This window comes from Mustela erminea, chromosome 19 (assembly GCF_009829155.1).
Source record: "Mustela erminea isolate mMusErm1 chromosome 19, mMusErm1.Pri, whole genome shotgun sequence".
NCBI classification, from domain to species: domain Eukaryota; kingdom Metazoa; phylum Chordata; class Mammalia; order Carnivora; family Mustelidae; genus Mustela; species Mustela erminea.
Window position 1 is genome coordinate 10,648,201 of NC_045632.1, and position 19,361 is coordinate 10,667,561.

Genomic DNA, 19,361 nt, shown 5'->3' on the forward strand with positions numbered 1-19,361 from the left:
ACTCACAGGTCAGTGTCACAGAGGGTGATGGACAGTGAGACCCGGGTGTCAGGACGGGAGAAGGGAAGTGTGGGGAAAAGCAGCCCCTGCCATCCACTGCTGGTCTCTCCCAGGTGTGTCAGGGAAGCCCACCCTGCTGACCCAGCATGGCTCTCTAATGATGTCTGGACAGAGTGTGACCCTCCAGTGTCGCTCTGATGTTGGCTATGACAGATTCGCTCTGTCCAAAGAGGGGGCACCTGACCCTCCCCGGCAGCTTGGCAAGCAGCCCCAGGCTGGGATCTCTGGGGCAGACTTCCCCCTGGGCCCTGTGAGACCCTCCCATAGAGGCCGGTACACGTGCTACGGTGGACACAACCTCTCCTCCGAGTGGTCGGCCCCCAGTGACCCCCTGGACATCCTGCTCACAGGTGAGGGCTCACGGCATTGGTCAGGATCCAGACGCTGCACAGGTCCTGCCAGGGGAGCCCAGGTGGTGGTGGCTGGGATTGGGGTGGAGGGGTCCGGGGGGAGGGAGAGACAGAGAGGGACAGGGGATGGAATGGCACAGACTCGGAGGACACAGACAGACTCAGTTCAGAACAAGGGCTGGACAGCCCCTCACCCCCCCTTCCTCTCCCTAGGACAGCTGCCCTACACACCCTCCCTCTCGGTGCAGCCGCGACGCATGGTGGCCCCAGGAGAGAATGTGACTCTGCTGTGTCAGTCACAGAGCCCTGTGGACACCTTCCTTCTGACCAAGGAGGGAGTAGCTGATCCCCCGCTGCGTCTTAGATCACAGTACCGAGCTGGGCGGCACCAGGCTGAATTCCCCATGAGTCCTGTGACCTCAGACCACGGGGGGTCCTACAGGTGCTACGGCTCTGCCAGCACCTCCCCCTATCTGTTGTCACAGCCCAGTGACCCCCTGGAGCTCCTGGTCTCAGGTGAGAGTCGCTGACTCTGTCCCCTCTGTGTCCCAACATTGTCTTCAGGGCCCTGTGTCCATGAGGGCTCTGGTCTAGGATGGAAGTAAGGGGCTCCAAGGGAATGTCAGCCGAGGGGTACTCCTCACAGTGCAGGAGGGAAACAGGGTCTTCCCACCCTTGCCCAACCCTCGCCCACAGCACCAGAATTGTCCTGGTGGAGGAGGGCCTTTGGGGCCACAGGGCACATGAGGAGGAAGAGTGTGTGCAGCAATAAGGAGTCAGGGGAAGCTCCAGCCTCCCTCCCCGCCCCACACTTCTGTTTTTACCCCAGGACCCTCTATGGGTCCCGGTCCCACAACCACAGGGCCAGGCTCAGCTGACTGTGAGTTACAGGGGCTGCTGTCCAGTGGCTTTTCTTCTAGGCTTTCAGAGATGCCAGGGAGACCTCGGGACTCCAGGGGCTCTGAGGCTGGTGGAGGGAGCTGGGGTGGTCACGGCAGAGGGAGGTGGAGGGGCCCAGTAGGGGAGGAGAAGTCAAGTGCAGTGGGGAGTCCTACAGGCCTTTTACCTCACCATTGCTGACCCCAGGAGGCTCTGAGTGTGAATGATGGTCTCTGACAGCCTTAGTGGGTGGGTCCATGGGGAGCGGAGGCTGAGCTGCCCCTTCAGGTCAAGGGCCTCCGGAGGTGCTGGCTGGCACATGCCCCTCCCCTGTGTGGACCTCAGTTTCCCCAAGTGTAAAGAAGAGAGTCGTGGACAGAGTAGATTTCCCATCAGACCATGACTCTGATCCTGGGAGAGGAGGGCTTACGGTGAAGACCCCCAGGTAGTGATCTATGGGTCCTTTCGCAACAATGACAGTGACATTGTAGGGGGAGGGGAGGGAGGACAATGGCTGGGGGCATTCAGGTAATAAGGGCAATCTGGAAGGACCATCAGCTCCGGAAGAAGATGCAGAGACAGGCGGTGCCCCAGATGGGGGCCAGAACTCCGAGCTGGTGTCTGCACAGGAGACAGCATGAGGAGAACACAGGAAACCCATAGTTGGGTTTTAGTCCTAGCCCTGCCGCCTCCATGCTGGGTGACCTAAGACACATGAATGACCTCTTCTCTTTGTCTCAGTTTTCTGTCTGTGGGGTGGGTGGAGGGGCAGCAGTTGTCTGCTGGGTAATCGTTGATGGATACAGAGCTGAGTGCACAGAGCCCAGCAGGTTCCTGGCACACAGCAGGCGCTCAGTTAAATGGCATCACTGGCTCATTCATGGTGTAGCTCCTGCCCAAGGTCCCCACTGGTACCTGTACATCCTCATCGTGGCCGTGGTGGCCTTCATCCTGCTGCTCGGCCTCCTCGTCTGCCTCCAGGTTCGACACAGGCATCAGAGCAAAGTCAGAAAGTCGGGTGAGAAGGGAAGGGGGTGACGGGCTGCAGGGGTGGTGGCAGCTCCTTGGGCCGAACAAAGATGGGCTCAGGGCAGCGGCCAGAGGGAAACCAGAGTGGTGGGAAAGGCCAGTGTAGGAGGACACTTGTGCAGAATCTCAACCCAGAGAACCTAAAAAGAAACCCCGAGGTTGACCCCCACGTGCCAATTGAAAGTTTTCCCCTCTTTTGATCTGGAGATATGGAGAACCACCCAGACAGTATGTGTGAAGGGCGCCTTTCCCTGGAATCAAAAGGGGGGGGGGTCATACCCTCCCAGCCTAGAGGGACACTGATTCCCAATGTCCTGCAGGGGCTGCAGACCCAGAGCCCAGGGACAGAGGCCTGCACGACAGGTAACTCCTGCCCGCAGTCCCCCAGACTCCCACCCACCTGCCCCTGCTATGCCCCCTAACACAATGTCTCCTCCCCGGATCCAGCCCAGCTGCTGCCACCCAGGAGGAGAGCTTCTGTGAGATGAAGGGGGATGCCCTGGTGGTGGGCTGGGAGGGTCTTGGGGAGGGGTTGAGGACTGAATTCCCACATACCCCTCAGCCCACTGCTGAAGCTCCGGGATGGCAGATGTCCTAACTGGGAAGAGGGCAGGGTCTGTAGCCCCTAGAGGAGGGCTCAGGGAACTTGCCAAGAGACACACCCCGTTCTGTCCCAGCAGACGCTGCCATGCAAGACACTCAGCCTGAGGAGGGGGTGGAGCTGGACCATCAGGTGAGACTCCCAGGCCTCGTGCAGACCCCAGGACCCTTGTGGTACCAAACAGAATCCAGTGGACGCTTCTGTGTCCTCACACCACCCAATCTCAGTAGTGTCCTTCAGAGGCCCTCACACTCCTTGGGCACCCAGGATCAGCCCACTGTGACCTCGTGGGTCCTCCTCTGTGCTCCTCTTATCTGGCTCCCCAACCACTGTCTGACTTCTGGTTGTTGGGGTGCATGCCCATGTCTCAAGAGGGTGCATGAAGAAATTCTCCCACTGGTCACTAAGCCCCTTCATTCATTCAGCCAGCAAAAGACACAGGGAGCCCAGCATTTGCCAGGCCCCTCCTAGTGCTGCTGGCATAGCTGTGAGCAAATCTGACCACCCTCCATGAGTTCACTTTGTGGGTGGTGGACAATATGCACGGAAATGGGCAGCAACCTCAAGAGCAACGTGTGGCCAAGGAAAATAAAGCAGGGTACAGAGTAACAGGTGCAAAGGTCCTGAGGCAGCAGCATGCTTTATCAGGAACATGGCCCATGCAGCTGCAACCAAATGAGCAAGAAACACTGTCCGGAATAGAATCAGAGCCAGAGTTGAATCACACGCCCCAAGGCTCAGGAAGCCCCTGGAGAGTTCACCAGGAAAGTGACCTAATGGGCAGGAAAGTTTGAAGCATCGCTCTGGCAACCATGGGGAAAATTGTCTGAGGTGGTCGAGGGGAATCAAGGAGACAAACCTCCCCCTCACTGTCTGTCCACAGCAGAACACACAAGATGAAGACCCCCAGGGACTGACGTACGCCCAGGTGAGCCTGTCAAGATCAAGATTCAGGTGGGGACTGGCCAATTCTCCTTTCCCTGTGTCAGAGGGATTACTGGACTCGGAGGACAGACAAGCAGAGGAAAACAGGCAGACGGACTGTCAGGTGGGTCCCTTCTTCTTCAAGCGTTCAGGGTCCCCCTCCTTAATCACAAACCTCCCCTCTCTTCCCCACTGCAGGTTGCTGCATATGACAGCCCCCAGGATGTAACCTACACCCAGCTTCACGCCTTGACTCTCAGACAGGAGACAAGGGCATCCCCTCCCTCCCAATTAGGGGAGCCCCCAGCAGAGCCCAGTGTATATGCTGCTCTGGCCATGCACTAGCCCAGGAGGGGTCCTGACCCCACACTCCATGGAGGGGGACCACAGGGACCCTGAAAGGCACAGGAGTTGCCTACAGTGAGTGTCACCTAATGATGACCCCAGCCAGCCTGGACTCTTCACTTGGACCAGCAAGAACTCCTGGGACCCTCTGGGAGTCACTGATTCTGCCATCAAAGATAGTAATACCCCTACACTTTGGAAATCAAAGCAACAGACTTCCCAATTACCCATGAATGAAATGAGAAAATCCAAATGGAAATGAGAGAATGTTCACAGTGAAGGACAGTGTAAATGTTACACATCAAATCTATGAAATGGGAAAATAAGAACCAAGAACCAATTTATTAGAACAGAAAAAGACTCAAATAATTAATGACAGAACCTATTCTATCGAGAATTTGGGAAAAGAATAGCAAGTTATTCCAAACAAAGGTAGAAGGCAGAAAATAATAAAGATAAGACATAACTAGTAATGAGGACAAATTTAAAAATAGAGAAAAATCAATGAAGCTGAAAGTGTTCCTTTTCGTAAGCAATGGTCACATTTATAAATCTTAGCCACAAAACCAAGGAAAGAGAGAGAGAGAGGGAGGAGGTACACATCATTATTAGGATGGCATCCCATCCTACAGACTTTAAATTTAGAATGGAACATTATTAACTCCTTTATGCTGATATATGAGACATGTAGATGAAATGGGTAAAATTCTCAAAATAGAAGCTACTAAATTGATGGAGAAGTAGAAATTATGTATCACCTTATGAATACATTGAATGCATTGACTGTGATTAAACTGTCCCCCATCTGAAGTGTGTGGAAACTGAGAGAAATGGAGTCAGAGTGGTGGCTGGCGGGGCTGGACTGTGGAAATGGGGAGGTGTTGGTCAGGATTACAGACAAGAAGAACAAGGTCTCTACAGTTGTAAGACCACAAGTTCTGGGGATCTCATATACAGCATGATGACCGCAGCTCATAACACTGTATCCTATTCTTGAATGTTGCAAAGAGAGTAGATCTAAATGTTCTCATCACATACAAGATAGGCAGCTGTGATACGGCATGGAAGTGTGAGCTAACCGCATGGGGATAATCATTTTGTTATATTTGTGTCTGTTGAGGAAGCTTCATTGGCAATTTCCTCCAAACACTTACCCCTTGAGGAAACACACACATGCTTACACACATGCATACACACACACCAAAATTACACAAACTTTTCCTGAGAATAAAAAGGGAGGAAGCAATATTGGATCAGGCCAGGGAACTTTGAACACCAAAAAAACTGGCAAGGTAATTACAGAATGAAAAAAGGGCAGAAATTCCTCTCACATAAACCTAGATGTACATCTCTAAACAAAACGTTCACAAATAAGATCCAGCAATAGGACTCTACATCATGACCACACTGGATTTTGGGGGGAGGGAAGGAACAGAGTAGTTTAACTCAATCAATATAATCTGATACATTAACAGAATATGTAAAAATGACCATCTCACAAACCAGAGGGAGGGGTATGGGGAGATGGTTGAAAAGGTGAAGGAGATTAAGACGTACCAACTTCCAGTTACATAATAAATGAGCGCCAGGGGTGAAAATTACACTTTAGGAAATATAATCAGTAACATTGTAATCATTTTTTGTGTGACACATGTTAATTGGATTTCTTAGAGTGAGCACTGCCTAATGTATATAAATGCTAATTCACTATGATGGACCCTTGAAACTAATATCACATGTTAACTATAAATCAAAATTCAAAAATGATGTATTATAAGTTGGCTAATTGAACATAATAATAAAAATTTAAAATTAATAAATAATCTCAACAGTTGCAGACAAAGCTTTTGATAAAACACACCAACAATTCATAATGCACATAAAAGCTCATCAGAAATAAAATGGAGTTTCCAACAATTCATGAAGCCATGGTTAGCAATCAGCACCTGGCCTTCATTTTTAAAGGTGAGAACTTGAAGTCCTTCTCTCTGTGATGGGGATGATCCAAGTATGTTTCTTATGACCGTTTGTATTCAGCACAGCATTCAGTTCATATAACTGGAGGTACCAACCAATCCTTAAACCAGTTAGCATGGCAAAAATTAACAAGACAGGGAACAACAAATGTTGGCGAAGATGTAGAGAAAGGGGAACCCTCCTACACTGTTGGTGGGAAGGCAAATTGGTACAGCCAGTTTAGGAAACACTGTAGAGGTTCCTCAAAAAATTAAAAATAGAGCTACCCTATGACCCAGAAATTGCACTACTGGGTATTTACCCCAAAGTTACAGATGTAGTGAAAAGAAGGGCCACCTGTACTCCAATGTTCATTGCTGTAAGGACCTATTTAGCCAGAGCTACTCCATCTCGGTTAAATGGCCATTTTGTTGTTTGTGCAGTAAACTTAAATTGATCCTCCCCCAGAGAAACTTACTTAAGAGCAAGTCCAGGAAACCAATAAAATGTAGTCATCTAGTTCCTGATAACACAGCCCAGAATACAAGGACGAGTCAGGCCAGATGGAGACATCTAATCAGTAGGAAGTACTGTTTGTAACACTGAGAAGGTCTTGCCCAAACCAAAATGACTCCATCTTGGGAAGGATGACCATCTTATTATTCACACTGAATATGTTAACTGACTAAGCCTTCCCAAAAAGTACTCTTTGTAACAGTTCCTGGTATAGGGTAATCTTAAATAACACGTCACTAGACCAGATGGAACTAGCCAATCAGCAAGAGACACACAAACCCGGTGGGTTGAGATACCAAGATATGGGTTGCAGTTTCACCCAATAAAAGGTAGACTGTAAGATTGGGAGGGGTTGCTCTCTTTAGAGGTGGCCCTGACCAGTCGATTCTTGAGCCTGTAGACTGGGGGTGGTCGCTCTCTTCAGAGATGGCCCTGCTCGGTCAGTCTGACTTCCAATGCTGGCATAAAATAGAGCTTTGCATAATTTTTACTTTGTCTCAGTTTTGTCCCTTTGATAACGGACCCTAACAATAGCAGCAATGGCTACGCCGCTAAACTGTGGAAAGAACCAAGATGACCTTCAATAGATGAATTCTTGCCTTTTTAATTGGTGTAAGGTGGTATCTCAATGTGGTTTTGATTTGAATTAATAAAATCTTGGGAAAAAAACTAATGATGACTCGAGGAGATTATGCTGAGTGAAATAAGTCTAGCAGAGTGAGTCAATTATCATATGGTTTTGCTTACTTGTGGAGCAAAAGGAATGACATGGAGGACATGGGGAGATGGAGAGGAGAAGAGCATTGGGGGAAATCGGAGGGGGAGATGAACCATGAGAGACTGTGGACTCTGAGAAACAAATAGGGTTTTGGAGGGGAGGGGGTTGGGATGGATGGTTGAGCCTGGTGGTGGGTGTTCAGAGGGCAGCGATCCCTTGGAGCACTGGGTGTGGTGCATAAACAATGAATCTTGGAACACTGAAAAGAATACAGACATTAAAAGCAAAATTCAGACATAGGATCTATACTGACTGAGACAAATGAGAACATATGCCTTTAATGATTTACATTGATTAGCTTTCTAAATTCAACAACAACAGTATTTGGGCACTTCTGTTGAATGGTAGATGCTGAGAATACATGAAATGCAATAAAACCACTTTTCCTCGTCTAAAAAAAAAAAAAAACCAACGATGTATTTATGCTGCTTAATTGAATTTAAATTTAAAAAACAAACCTGGTCTCTTCTAGACATGTGGATGGCTTTTACTTTTTTTTTTTCATTTATTTATTTTCAGCATAACAGTATCATTATTTTTTCACCACACCCAGTGCTCCATGCAATCCGTGCCCTCTATAATACCCACCACCTGGTACCCCGACCTCCCACCCCCACCCCGCCACTTCAAACCCCTCAGATTGTTTTTCAGAGTCCATAGTCTCTCATGATTCACCTCCCCTTCCAATTTACCCCAACCCCCTTCTCTCTAACTCCCCATGTCCTCCATGCTTTTTGTTATTGTAGCAACATGGACGGGACTGGAAGAGATTATACTGAGTGAAATAAGTCAAGCAGAGAGAGTCAGTTATCATATGGCTCTTACTTTTTTATTCCATCTGATACCCTGTGTCCTTTGATTGAAGCATTAAGCCCATTTAATTCAGAGTCACTATTAAAGAAGATGTGGTCCATATATACAATGGAATATCACTCAGCCTGTATCACCTGTAACGTCCTGTTTCTGTAGATTGTTTGTTAGTGGTCCGTGTTACGTTTGGGCTCTCTCTTTGCTTCACAAAATCCCCCTTAATACTTCCTGCAGGGCTGGCTTGGTGGTCACATGTCCTCTCAGTTTCTATCTGTCCTGAAAGCTCTTCACCTCTCCATCAGTTCTGCATAACAGCCTTGCTGGGTGAAGGATTCTTGGCCGCATGTTCCTCTCATTTAGTAACTGAATGTGTCCCGGCTGCCCTTTCTGGATTGTCAGGTCTCTGTGGACAGGTCTGATGTTGGGGTGATGTTTCTACGTCCACAGGTTAGGAGCTTCTTGTCCCAACCTGCTTTCAGGATTTTCTCTTTATCTCTGAAATTTGCAAGCTTCAGTATTACATGTTGGGGTGTTGATCTATTTTTATATTGCTTTGGGGAGGGGTCATCTCTACCTCTGGGACACGAATGCTTGTTTCCTTTCCCAGGTTAGGGAAGTTCTCAGCTCTGGTTGCTCAAATACACCTTCTGCCCCCACCCCCAGTTTCCCAATAATTCTGATGTCGGTGTATTTCATAACATCCCTGATTTCTCAAGGTCTCTCCTCACGAGCTGTTAATTGTTTGCCTCTCTTTCCCTCAGCTTCCTTCCTTCACACCACCCTGTCTCCTACATCACTCACTCTTTCTTCTGCCTCCTTTACCCTCGCTGTTAGAGCATCCAATTTAGGCAGCATCTGCTAGAGCATTTTTAATTTGGCCTGATTAGATCTCATTTCTGCACTAAGACATTCTCTAGTCTTTTTTCAAGCCCAGATATTAACTTGATCACCGTTATCCAGAGCTCCATCTCTGACATCTTACTGGTATCCATATGGATTACATCTGTGGCGGAGAACATTACCTCTGGTTCTTTGTTTTGTTGTGAATTCTCACTTTGAGTCATTTTGCCCAGACAAGAATGGATGAGTGAGTGAGCAGAATCAAAAATACCCAATATATGGGGTGCCTGCGTGGCTCAGTGGGTTAAGCCTCTGCCTTCAGCTCAGGTCATGATCTCAGGGTTCTGGGATCGAGCCCCGCATTGGGCTCTCTGCTCACTGGGGAACCAGCTCCCCCCTCTCTCTCTGCCTGCCTCTCTGCCTGCTTGTGATCTCTCTCTGTCACAGAAATAAGTAAAATCTCTAAAAAATATCAAATATGACCGAAGCTGAATACAGACTAGACAAATCCGAAGAGGTCAGAAATGAAAACAGAAAAGGAAATAAAAGGGGGGTGATCTGCTTGTTCCTGAGTGAATTTTGCTTTGTGTTTGAGATTTGATACTTTTTTGACACTAATTTGAGATTAAGACACTTGATCTCAAAATTGCAAAGAAAGCAAAATTTACATATATACACAAATAAAATTGAAGAGTGAAAGGAGGCCAGAAATGACCAATATATGTATAAAATGTAGATGTAAGAAATGAAAGTTTAAACATGACTTAAATACAGAGTCAATTATCATATGGTTTCACTTATTTGTGGAGCATAACAAATAGCATGGAGGACAAGGGGAGATGGAGAGGAGAAGGGAGTTGAGGGAAATTGGAAGGGGAGATGAACCATGAGAGACTATGGACTCTGAAAAACAATCTGAGGGTTTTGAAGGGGCGGGGGGTGGGAGGTTGAGGGAACCAGGTGGTGGGTATTGGAGAGGGCACGGATTGCATGGAGCACTGTGTGTGGTGCAAAAACAATGAATACTGTTATGCTGAAAAGAAATAAAAACTTAAAAAATACATGAATACTGTTATGCTGAAAATAAAAATAAAAAAAATACATGTTGGGGGAAATTGGAAGGGGAGGTGAACCATGAGAGACTAGGACTCTGAAAAACAATCTGAAGGGTTTTAAGTGTTGGGGGGGTAGGAGGTTGGGGGAACCAGGTGGTGGGTATTAGAGAGGGCACGGATTGCATGGAGCACTGGGTGTGGTGCAAAAATAATGAATACTGTTATGCTGAAAAGAAATAAAAAATAAATTTAAAAAATTTCAAAACAAATACATGTTGATAAAATAGGAAAATAATTAAAAAGAGAAACAAGAAAAAAGAGAAAGATACAGATGTAGTGAAAAGAAGGGCTTCTCCTGGAGGAAGACAGAGGGTGGCCCTGTACTGTCCTTTACTGTGCTGTCACCCTGAGACCTGTTGCCCAGTCGGGAGTGGACCCATTTTGCCCATCCTGGAGGATGGTGGAAGGTCCCCATGTTCCAGTCCTCTGCAGGGTGCCCAGGCTGAGAGCAGTCCCCCAGTTGGCACAGCTCTGGGTTTGTGGTGAATCAAGCTGAGAGTTCCCCCCGGGCTCACTGACCATAACCAGTTTCCCAGCTCTGCTGCTTGGGATCTCTACCGTCTCAGGCACTATGTTATTTTGAGGGTCCTGGGATCCAGGGACCACACGACCCACCTAGAAGTCTGCCTGTTTCATACCAAAAGCCCCTTTCAGGCAGCCATATATCTCACTGGAGGAGATTTCTAAGGGTTCATATTTTGCCCTCGGGGCTATAACACTCCTTGGTGAAGGACACGTGGAGGCTCCCTCCCCCCTCCATTTGTCTTTGTTATCTCCCTCAGATTCACGCCTCTGGACATCCCACCTTGAAAAAAGCGCTCACTTCTCCACTTGTAGAGTTCCAGGTATGTTTTTTTCTTACATCTCAGGTTGAATTCAAGGTGTGCAGAATGGATTGATAGTTACGTAGCTAAATTCAAGGGACCGGATGAGACGGGGCCCCCCACTCTCCCACCATCTTGTCTCTTCCCTTCAATATTTCACATTCTTAGTGCAAAATGTGTTTCCCACATTCCTGCTGTTCCACGACCTGGACGATGACGGACCACTCTGCACACAGTCTTCCATAGCACTCCTTACATATCGGGGTCACTCTCTGATGTCCATTCCTGTTGGACACTCACCTCCCACACCCCTGAGTTCCAGACACAATTGTTTCCAGAGCTGCCCTGATTTCAGGACTGTAAGGGGTGGGTGGTCTCTGTCGCCCTCCCTGTGCATCCACTCTCCGAACTTAACACCTGTGCCCATCAGGGATGGCTCCCGTGGGAACCGCATACCAACCCATGGGCAGACGCCAGTGGAGGGTGGGTCCACGGGACAGAACCATTCCACACACACACAGAGGGGATGTGGCTCAGGGCTGATCTCTGGGCTGGGGCAGAGGGCAGAGGGCAGAGACATGCCAGCGCCCACCCCACACATGGTGGAGGGTCATGCTGTTTCCACAGTCACCCAGAAACTCGATACCCTTCCTGCCTGTGAGAATGTGGCAACTCTTTTGGACAAACAGAGGTGGAAATCATATTTTACCACCCTCAGCTGGACCCCAGCCTCTACTGGTCACTTAGCTTTCATCACTGTTCTGCTGTGGTCCCTCTCAATTCCAGAAACTCTTGTTTCTTATTTCCTGCAAAACGTAATGTAAACCATTTCAGAAACATCACCAATAGCATTTGTCGTCTGTAGGGATGCACAGGGTCTCTCGGGGACATGGATCTCTGGTCCACCCTGATTGTGGGGTCTGAACCATGGACCTCTTGTGTCTCAGCCACACCCCTCTTAATCAGGTCAAGAAATACCAATGATTGATTGCAACCACCGAGTGGGGTTCAGGGCAGCATGCTACAGACCAGGTGACGTGCACAAGGTCACTAGGGCAGTGGACACGGCAGTAGTATTCACACCAGAATCAGCTTTGTTCCCCAAATCACAGCACTCAGCCATGAATTGCCCCCTACAGCTCTCAGAAAGGACCACAGTGTGGGCAGGACATCTCTGCCCCTGGATCAAGGGACAGAGGAGCCAGCAGGGGACTCAGAGGTGTGCTCCCAGGAAATGGAAGTGGACAGACTCAGAGGAAAATAGAGAAGTCCACAAGGCTGTGCAGATGGAAAGCCCACACTCCAGGGCCAGGAGAGGGGCTGTGTTTCCTTCCCTATTGCCCCTATTTCTCTTCTGGCCTCATTGCCACCATGATTTCATCCTGAGCCGAGCAGATTTCTCACAGGTGTGTTGGTCCTCACATGACCTCTAAAGGGCAGCGGGAACCCACATCTTTGCATCATTCCCGGGGTCTGGGGACCCTCTCCATGGTGGGGACCCCGGATGTGCTGAGAAAGAAGGCGACCCATGGGGCAGGCTCTGGGAGGGAAGGACCTGCCCTGTTCTCCTCACCTGGATGGGGCACCTCAGGAAGCCACGGGGTCCACCTGCTGCACTGTCATGGACACCAGAGCCAGGCTGGGCCTGGGGAGGGGTTGTTTCCCTTCCTGCTGACGTGGACTGGGACTGCTGATGTGACAACCCTGTGACAGGCAGGACAGGCCTCCATGTGGCCACAACCTGTGGTTTTGTCTGTCCCATGGTCACAGTGGGGCCTCCGTCTGCACAGCTAGAACCAGGGAGAGGAGACGCCATGACCCCCACCCTCACTGCCCTGCTCTGTCTTGGTGAGATCTGAGGAGGGGAGGGGACACCCTACTCTGGGAGAGACCAGCCCCACATCCAGGCCTGGTCTGTCAGAGACCCCAGGCTCAGGAGGCTCATGTGGAGGAGGGGTTCTGCAAGGATTCAGGGCAAACCTCTCACAGGGACTCTCTTCCAGGGATGAGTGTGGGCCCTAGGACCAGAGCGCAGACAGGTGTGTCTGTCCCAAGGGGTCCTAGTCCCACCTCCTCATTGGGGACAGGGGTCACCCACCAGACATGGGGGAGGGAGAAGAGAAGTTCTGGACTGACCGAAGGGGACGTCTGGGGGCTTGGAGCTGAACTGGGACCTGGGGTGGGGAAGGTCTATGTTCCAGCCTCTGTTTCCTTCCAGGGACCCTCTCCAAACGCACCATCTGGGCTGAGCCAGGCTCTGTGATGCCCTGGGGGACATCTGTGACCATCTGGTGTCGGGGGTGGGGCTGGAGGCCCAGGAGTACCGCCTGCATAAAAAGGGAGAGTCAAGGGTCTGGGACAGACGGAAGCCACTGGAGTCCAGGGACAAGGCCCAGTTCTCCATCACACACATGACAGATGTACATGCAGGAAGATATCACTGTAACTATTTCAGTTCCACTGGCTGTTCAGAGCCCAGTGACCCCCTGGAGCTGGTGGTGGTGACAGGTGCGAGCCCACTCAGGGTCCCAGCCCCAGGCTCTGCCCTCAGGAAGGGGATGGGCTCTCAGGGGTCTCCCTCTCACAGCCCAGCCTGGGGATAATGTGGGGGGTCTGAGCCCCATGTCACATGTCACCCTCCTCCTCTCCTAGGATCCCAGGGCAAACCCAGCCTCTCAGCCCTGTCCAGTCCTGTCGTGACCTCAGGAGGGAACGTGACCCTCCAGTGTGCCTCACGGATGGGATTCCACAGGTTCATCCTGATGAAGGATGGAGAAGGTCAGCCGTCCTGGACCCTGAACTCCCAGGCAGCCACCGGTGGGGTGACCCAGGCCCTGTTCCCTGTGGGCCCCGTGACTCCCAGCCTCAGGTGGACATTCAGATGCTACGACTATTACAGCAACACCCCCCAGGTGTGGTCGGACCCCAGTGAGCCCTGGAGCTGCTGGTCTCAGGTGAGAATGTTTGACTGGTGCCCCATCCATGTTTTGAGGCACCAGACAGGTAATGGGGACTCTGCTTCCAGGGGAGCCCCAATGAGAGGTTGGGTGAGGGGACCACGGGGACTCACAGGTCAGAGTCACCGGGAGTGACAGTGAGACCCAGGGGTCAATCAGGAGAAGGGGAAGTTTGGGGAGAGGCAACCCCTGCCATCCACAGCTGGTCTCTCCCAGATGTGTCGGGGAAGCCCTCCCTCCTGACCCAGCATGGCCCTCTCGTGACCTCTGGACAGAGACTGACCCTCCAGTGTCGCTCTGATGTTGGCTACAACAGATTCACTCTGTCCAAAGAGGGGGCACCTGACCCTCCCCAGCAGCTTGGCGGGCAGCCCCAGGCTGGGCTCTCTGGGTCAGACTTCCCTCTGGGCCCTGTGAGACCCTCCCACATGGGCTGGTACACGTGCTACGGTGGACACATACTCTCCTCCGAGTGGTTGGCCCCCAGTGAACCCCTGGACATCCTGCTCACAGGTGAGGGCTCACGGCATCCGTCAGGACTGCAGATTCTGCACCAGTCCTGCCAGGGGCGCCATAGGTGGTGGTGGACGGGACCAGGTGTGTGGAGTCCCCAGGGAGAGAGACACAGAGAGAGAAGGGGGATAGGAAGGGACAGACTCAGAGGACACAGACTCAGTTCAGAACAAGGGCTGGACAGCCCCTCACACGCCCTTCCTCTCTCTAGGACAGCTGCCCTACACATCCTCCCTGTCGGTGCAGCCGCGACCCAAGGTGGCCCCAGCAGAGAATGTGACTCTGCTGTGTCAGTCACAGAGCTCTGTGGACACTTTCCTTCTATCCAAGGAGGGGGCAGCCCATCCCCCGCTGCATCTTAGATCACAGTACCGAGCTGGGCAGCACCAGGCTGAATTCCCAATGAGTCCTGTGACCTCAGCCCATGGGGGGTCCTACAGGTGCTACGGCTCCACCAGCACCTCTTCCTACCAGTTGTCACAGCCCAGTGACCCCCTGGAGCTGCTGGTTTCAGGTAAGGGGCCCTGACCTTGTCCTATCTGAACTCTGTCAACTCAGGACACACATATCAGGAAAGCCTGACACAGTAACACATGTGGAGGTCATGGGGGCTCCACAGAGGAGGGTCCTGCTCTGGAGAGGTTGGGAAGATCCACAGTGTGCACCCGGGGCCCCCATCCCGCAGTCTCAGCAGAGTAAGGAGTAGGGGCCGTGTGGGGGGATGAGTGAGGACGAGGGTGAGTGGACAGCGCATCCCACTCACCTCCTGTCCCTCCGTAGCAGAATCTGATGGTGCTGTCAGCCGCACGGGACACTCTCCTGGACAGAAGCCTTCCCACCTGCGGGCACCGCTCTGCTGACCCCCCATGCTCACCTGGGGGCCTACATGCCCCTTGGTGCACACCTGAGACCCAGGAGTGTCGATCCCGGATCACGGGAGTCCCCAGGGAGGCTGCACCCTGTGTCCATGTGCACTGGTATCCTCTCTCCTTTTTGTGTGGTCGCTGGTTCAGTGTCCCTGTGTCTGCTTCTCACACATTCTAGAGAAGCACATGCAGATGATGACAAAGGGTACTCAGGTGACAGGGACGCTAGACTCAGAAACTGTCCTCCTTCTCCTGTGTGCATTGGGGTTAGATGGATTCACAGGGTCCCTGTGGGGCACAAGCTCTGGGCACTCCCCGGTCTTAGCATGCTTTCAATGAGTCTCATTTATCTTTTTTGTTTGTTTATTGGTTGGTTGGTTGGTTGGTTGGTTTATTTACTTATGTAGCTCTTCTTCCCATCTCCATCCACACTGCATCCAGGCAATAACGCCGTTCCTATGACCCAGTGCCTGACCATCACCTTTCCTGGATACATATTTATATGCCTGTTGTAGATGTGCGCACACAGATCTCTCTCTCTCTCTCTCTCTCACTTTCTCTCTTTCTCTCTCTCTCTCTCTCTCTGTGTGTGTGTGTGTGTGTGTGTGTGTGTGTGTGTGTGTGTGTCTGGCACGGTGGGTATCTGTAAGTATATGAAGAATGAATTAGTGAACATACCAAGGAGGAATACTGTAGGTACAGAATAAAGTGCAGACCCTGAAGGAAGGAAGCTGGTTGACATGGAAGGACACGGACCCGACCCCAGACATGGGCCCCTCTCTTCTCCTGACAGTCAGGAGCCCCTGGCTCCAGCCACTCAACCATGGACGCTGCTGGGACCTCAGCTACTGAATAAGCGGGAACTGTCATCTGCTGGGACATGAGCCCAGGAGGCCTTGTGTCCCAGACTGAGCAGAGAACATGTGAGGACATGATGATTTCTGTGCTGGGAGGCCACTTTTCTCTGCAACCCTGAGCTGGTGGGGCACAGCCAGAATCAACCCCAAGTGACTCAGAAGCAGAGTCTGAAATCAAAGAGAACAAGGAGGCTGAAGGAATCCAGTGAGGAGAGCAGAGAAAAGCCCTCTAGTGCAGAGAAGGGCTAGTTCAGGAACTGTACAAAAACCACATAGTGACAGGCTGAGGGATAGAGACACAGAGCAGAGGACAGGCGGGACGGGGGTCTCTAGCTCCTTCCATCTGCTTCCATCTTCCCTGCAGAAGCAGCTGGCACCGTGAGTCCACCCCAAAACAACTTAGACCCCAGCAGTGTTGAGTAAGAGAAAGTCCCAGTGATGGGGCTTGTATGGAGTGAGTGTCCTGTGTGGGGAAGCAGGTCCCCTGGGTGGACATACAGGATCCTGCGTGATCCTCTGCAACCTCTCTGTCCTCATTCCTAGCCTCCGACCCCAGAGATTACATGGTGGAGAATCTGACCTACACGGGCATACCTGTCTTGATCCTGGTGGTCCTCGGATTCTGCTGATAGAGGCTCAGCACAGCCAGAGAAGGAACCTAGACGCAGCCAGGAGCTAAACACAAGGGGGAACAAAGTCACCTTTCCCGTGTGGCAGAGCTGTGGGCATGCGTCCCAGGTGCCCAGAATGATCTGGAAGAAAGCCTGCAGCTCATGATCCCTGATCTCTCTCTGACAACATCGAGGGGGAGAAGGGTTCAGGTGCAGGACATGTCTGGGCTGCTCCCTGTCCATGACTCATCCCCCGTGACCTCTGGTGCTTTCCCTCCTGCATTGTTGGACATCCTGGTCTTGACCCTCCTTCCTCATCTCTGTGAGTTGAGGGTTCATAACACAAGGCAGGACTGGTTCATACCACCTTCGTGGGATACATTTTCCTTCACTTTCCATTTCCATCTTCCCTGATATCCACTATTGTCCTCCATCCCTCGGCCGAAAACACAGACTCTGTTTTCATAAGTAAATAAGTGGGTGAAAATCAGGTCCGCTTTGGAACAGATGAGTCCAAATCATTCCCTGAACCTTCTCTGGACTCACAGACCATTTCTGTCCTCATGCGGCGACACTTGGTGGAATCTTCCAGAACCACCATCAGTTCAAGTGAGCTCAGGGGTGTTTGAGGTGTAGCCAGGTGGGAGCTGCTACACTGACTCCAAGGAATGAATGGGTTTTCCTTTTTAATTTTTTTAGTTGTGATTCGAGTGCCTTAGAGTTTCATTCTGTGAGACACCTGCCTTGGGCTCAGGTCATGATCCCAGGGTCCTGGGATGGAGTCCTCTGTTGTAGGTCTGCTTCTCCCTCTGTCTCTCCTTCCCATTTGTGTTTGCTCTCTCTCTCTCTTTGTTTCTGTCTCTCTCTCAAAAATAAACAAATAAAATGTTTAAAATAAATAAATAGATAAATAAATAAATAAATGTACGAATGAAGATAAAGTTGTGTGTAACCGTCCCTCAGAACAAGGTACAGACCAAACATGCTTGATTGTGGACCAGCAGTGGCCCCTGGGGAGAGGATGATACACGTCCTTGCAGTGGAGCAGCTGGGGTCGCGTGCCTGCTCAGAGCGGTTCTTGTTATCTCCCCTTCTCCGGAGATCACCTGTAGTTAATTAGATGATTCCTTCAAATGCCTTTACTCAACCACTAACCCCATCCTGCTTGGTCAGGCATATCTGGTTTATCTATAATCTGCCTCCTCCTTTGTTGATTGTTATCTCGTATCTAACGAATATGGGACTGAGGAGTTGTTCTGGGCTGTAGTCTCCGCACCTGATGACCCCTGCTCCAGATCTCTGGAAGCTGACTTGTTTGTGCTTCATTCTTCCCCCGAGTGCCCTTGGGAAGTGGCAGTTGTGATTGTGGCTTCTCCTGTTTCTTTGCATGTTTATGTAAGGTAAGTTATGAAATACTTCATAATTGTATACATTTGAGCAAGCATTTAGCGTAAAAATTGATTTTGTGCACTCACCACATCTAATGAATAGATTTGTAAATCTGATAATCTTATGCAGATTTTTTGTTATTTAGTCACCACACAGTACATAATTAGTTTCTTTTTTTTTTTTTTTTTTTTTTTTTTTTTAAGATTTTATTTATTTATTTGACAGAGAGAGATCACAAGTAGGCAGAGAGGCAGGCAGAGAGAGAGAGAGGAGGAAACAGGCTCCCTGCTGAGCAGAGAACCCGATGCGGGACTCGATCCCAGGACCCTGAGATCATGACCTGAGCCGAAGGCAGCGGCTTAACCCACTGAGCCACCCAGGCGCCCACATAATTAGTTTCTAATGCAGTGTTCCATGATTCACTGTTTGTGTACAACACCCAGTGCTCCCTGCAACACGTGCCCTCCTGAATACCCATCACCGGGCTTACCCAACCCCACCTTCCCCTCAGTTTATTTCTCAGAGTCCTCATGGTTCATCCCTCCGATTTACTCCCTTCGTTTTCCCCTTCCTTCTCTTGATGTCCTCCATGCTATTCCTTATGTTCCACATAAGAGTGAAACCATGTGATCATGGGCTTTCTCTGCTTGACTTTTTTCACTCAGCATAATCTCCTCCAGTCCCGTCCATGTTGATACAAAAGTTGGGTATTCATCCTTTCTCATGGCTGAGTGACATTCCATTGTATATATGGACCACATCTTTTATTTTTTTTAATTTTTTATTTATTTTCGGCATAACAGTATTCATTATTTTTCACCACACCCAGTGCTCCATGCAATCCGTGCCCTCTATAATACCCACCACCTGGTACCCCAACCTCCCACCCACCCGTCAATTCAAACCCCTCAGATTGCTTTTCAGAGTCCATAGTCTCTCATGGTTCACCTCCCCCTCCAACTTCCCCCAACTCCCTTCTCCTCTCTAACTCCCCATGTCCTCCACATCTTCTTTTAATAGTGACTCTGAATTACATGGGCTTAATGCTCCAATCAAAAGACACAGGGTATGAGATTGAATAAAAAAGTAAGAGCCATCCACATGCTGTCTAGAAGAGACCAGCAGAGTTTCACTGACTTGT

At 50.3% G+C, this 19,361-nt stretch overlaps 2 protein-coding genes across 14 annotated transcripts in view; both read left to right on the forward strand.

The window, feature by feature from the left end:
* LOC116579282 (leukocyte immunoglobulin-like receptor subfamily A member 6) overlaps nt 1-19,361 on the forward strand; it is a 355,647-nt gene that overhangs the window by 312,934 nt on the left and 23,352 nt on the right. For 2 of the 13 annotated variants that reach the window (XM_032324436.1, XM_032324440.1), the window contains exons 5-13: nt 114-410; nt 624-926; nt 1,240-1,290; nt 2,179-2,307; nt 2,639-2,681; nt 2,760-2,797; nt 2,999-3,051; nt 3,803-3,967; nt 4,042-5,974. In XM_032324436.1, coding sequence (XP_032180327.1) covers nt 114-410; nt 624-926; nt 1,240-1,290; nt 2,179-2,307; nt 2,639-2,681; nt 2,760-2,797; nt 2,999-3,051; nt 3,803-3,967; nt 4,042-4,188 — 1,226 coding nt within the window. In that variant the 3' untranslated portion in view covers nt 4,189-5,974. Of the gene's footprint in view, nt 1-113; nt 411-623; nt 927-1,239; nt 1,291-2,178; nt 2,308-2,638; nt 2,682-2,759; nt 2,798-2,998; nt 3,052-3,802; nt 3,968-4,041; nt 5,975-19,361 lie in introns of those variants that run through there. The other 11 variants (XM_032324444.1, XM_032324445.1, XM_032324441.1 and 8 more) reach the window with 10 other exon arrangements.
* LOC116579298 (leukocyte immunoglobulin-like receptor subfamily A member 6) lies at nt 12,766-15,920 on the forward strand. The gene is given in 8 exon segments (XM_032324501.1): nt 12,766-12,875; nt 13,031-13,066; nt 13,246-13,328; nt 13,331-13,535; nt 13,680-13,961; nt 13,964-13,981; nt 14,709-15,011; nt 15,278-15,920. Coding segments are annotated over 8 exon segments (1,095 nt in total). The 5' UTR covers nt 12,766-12,787; the 3' UTR covers nt 15,358-15,920.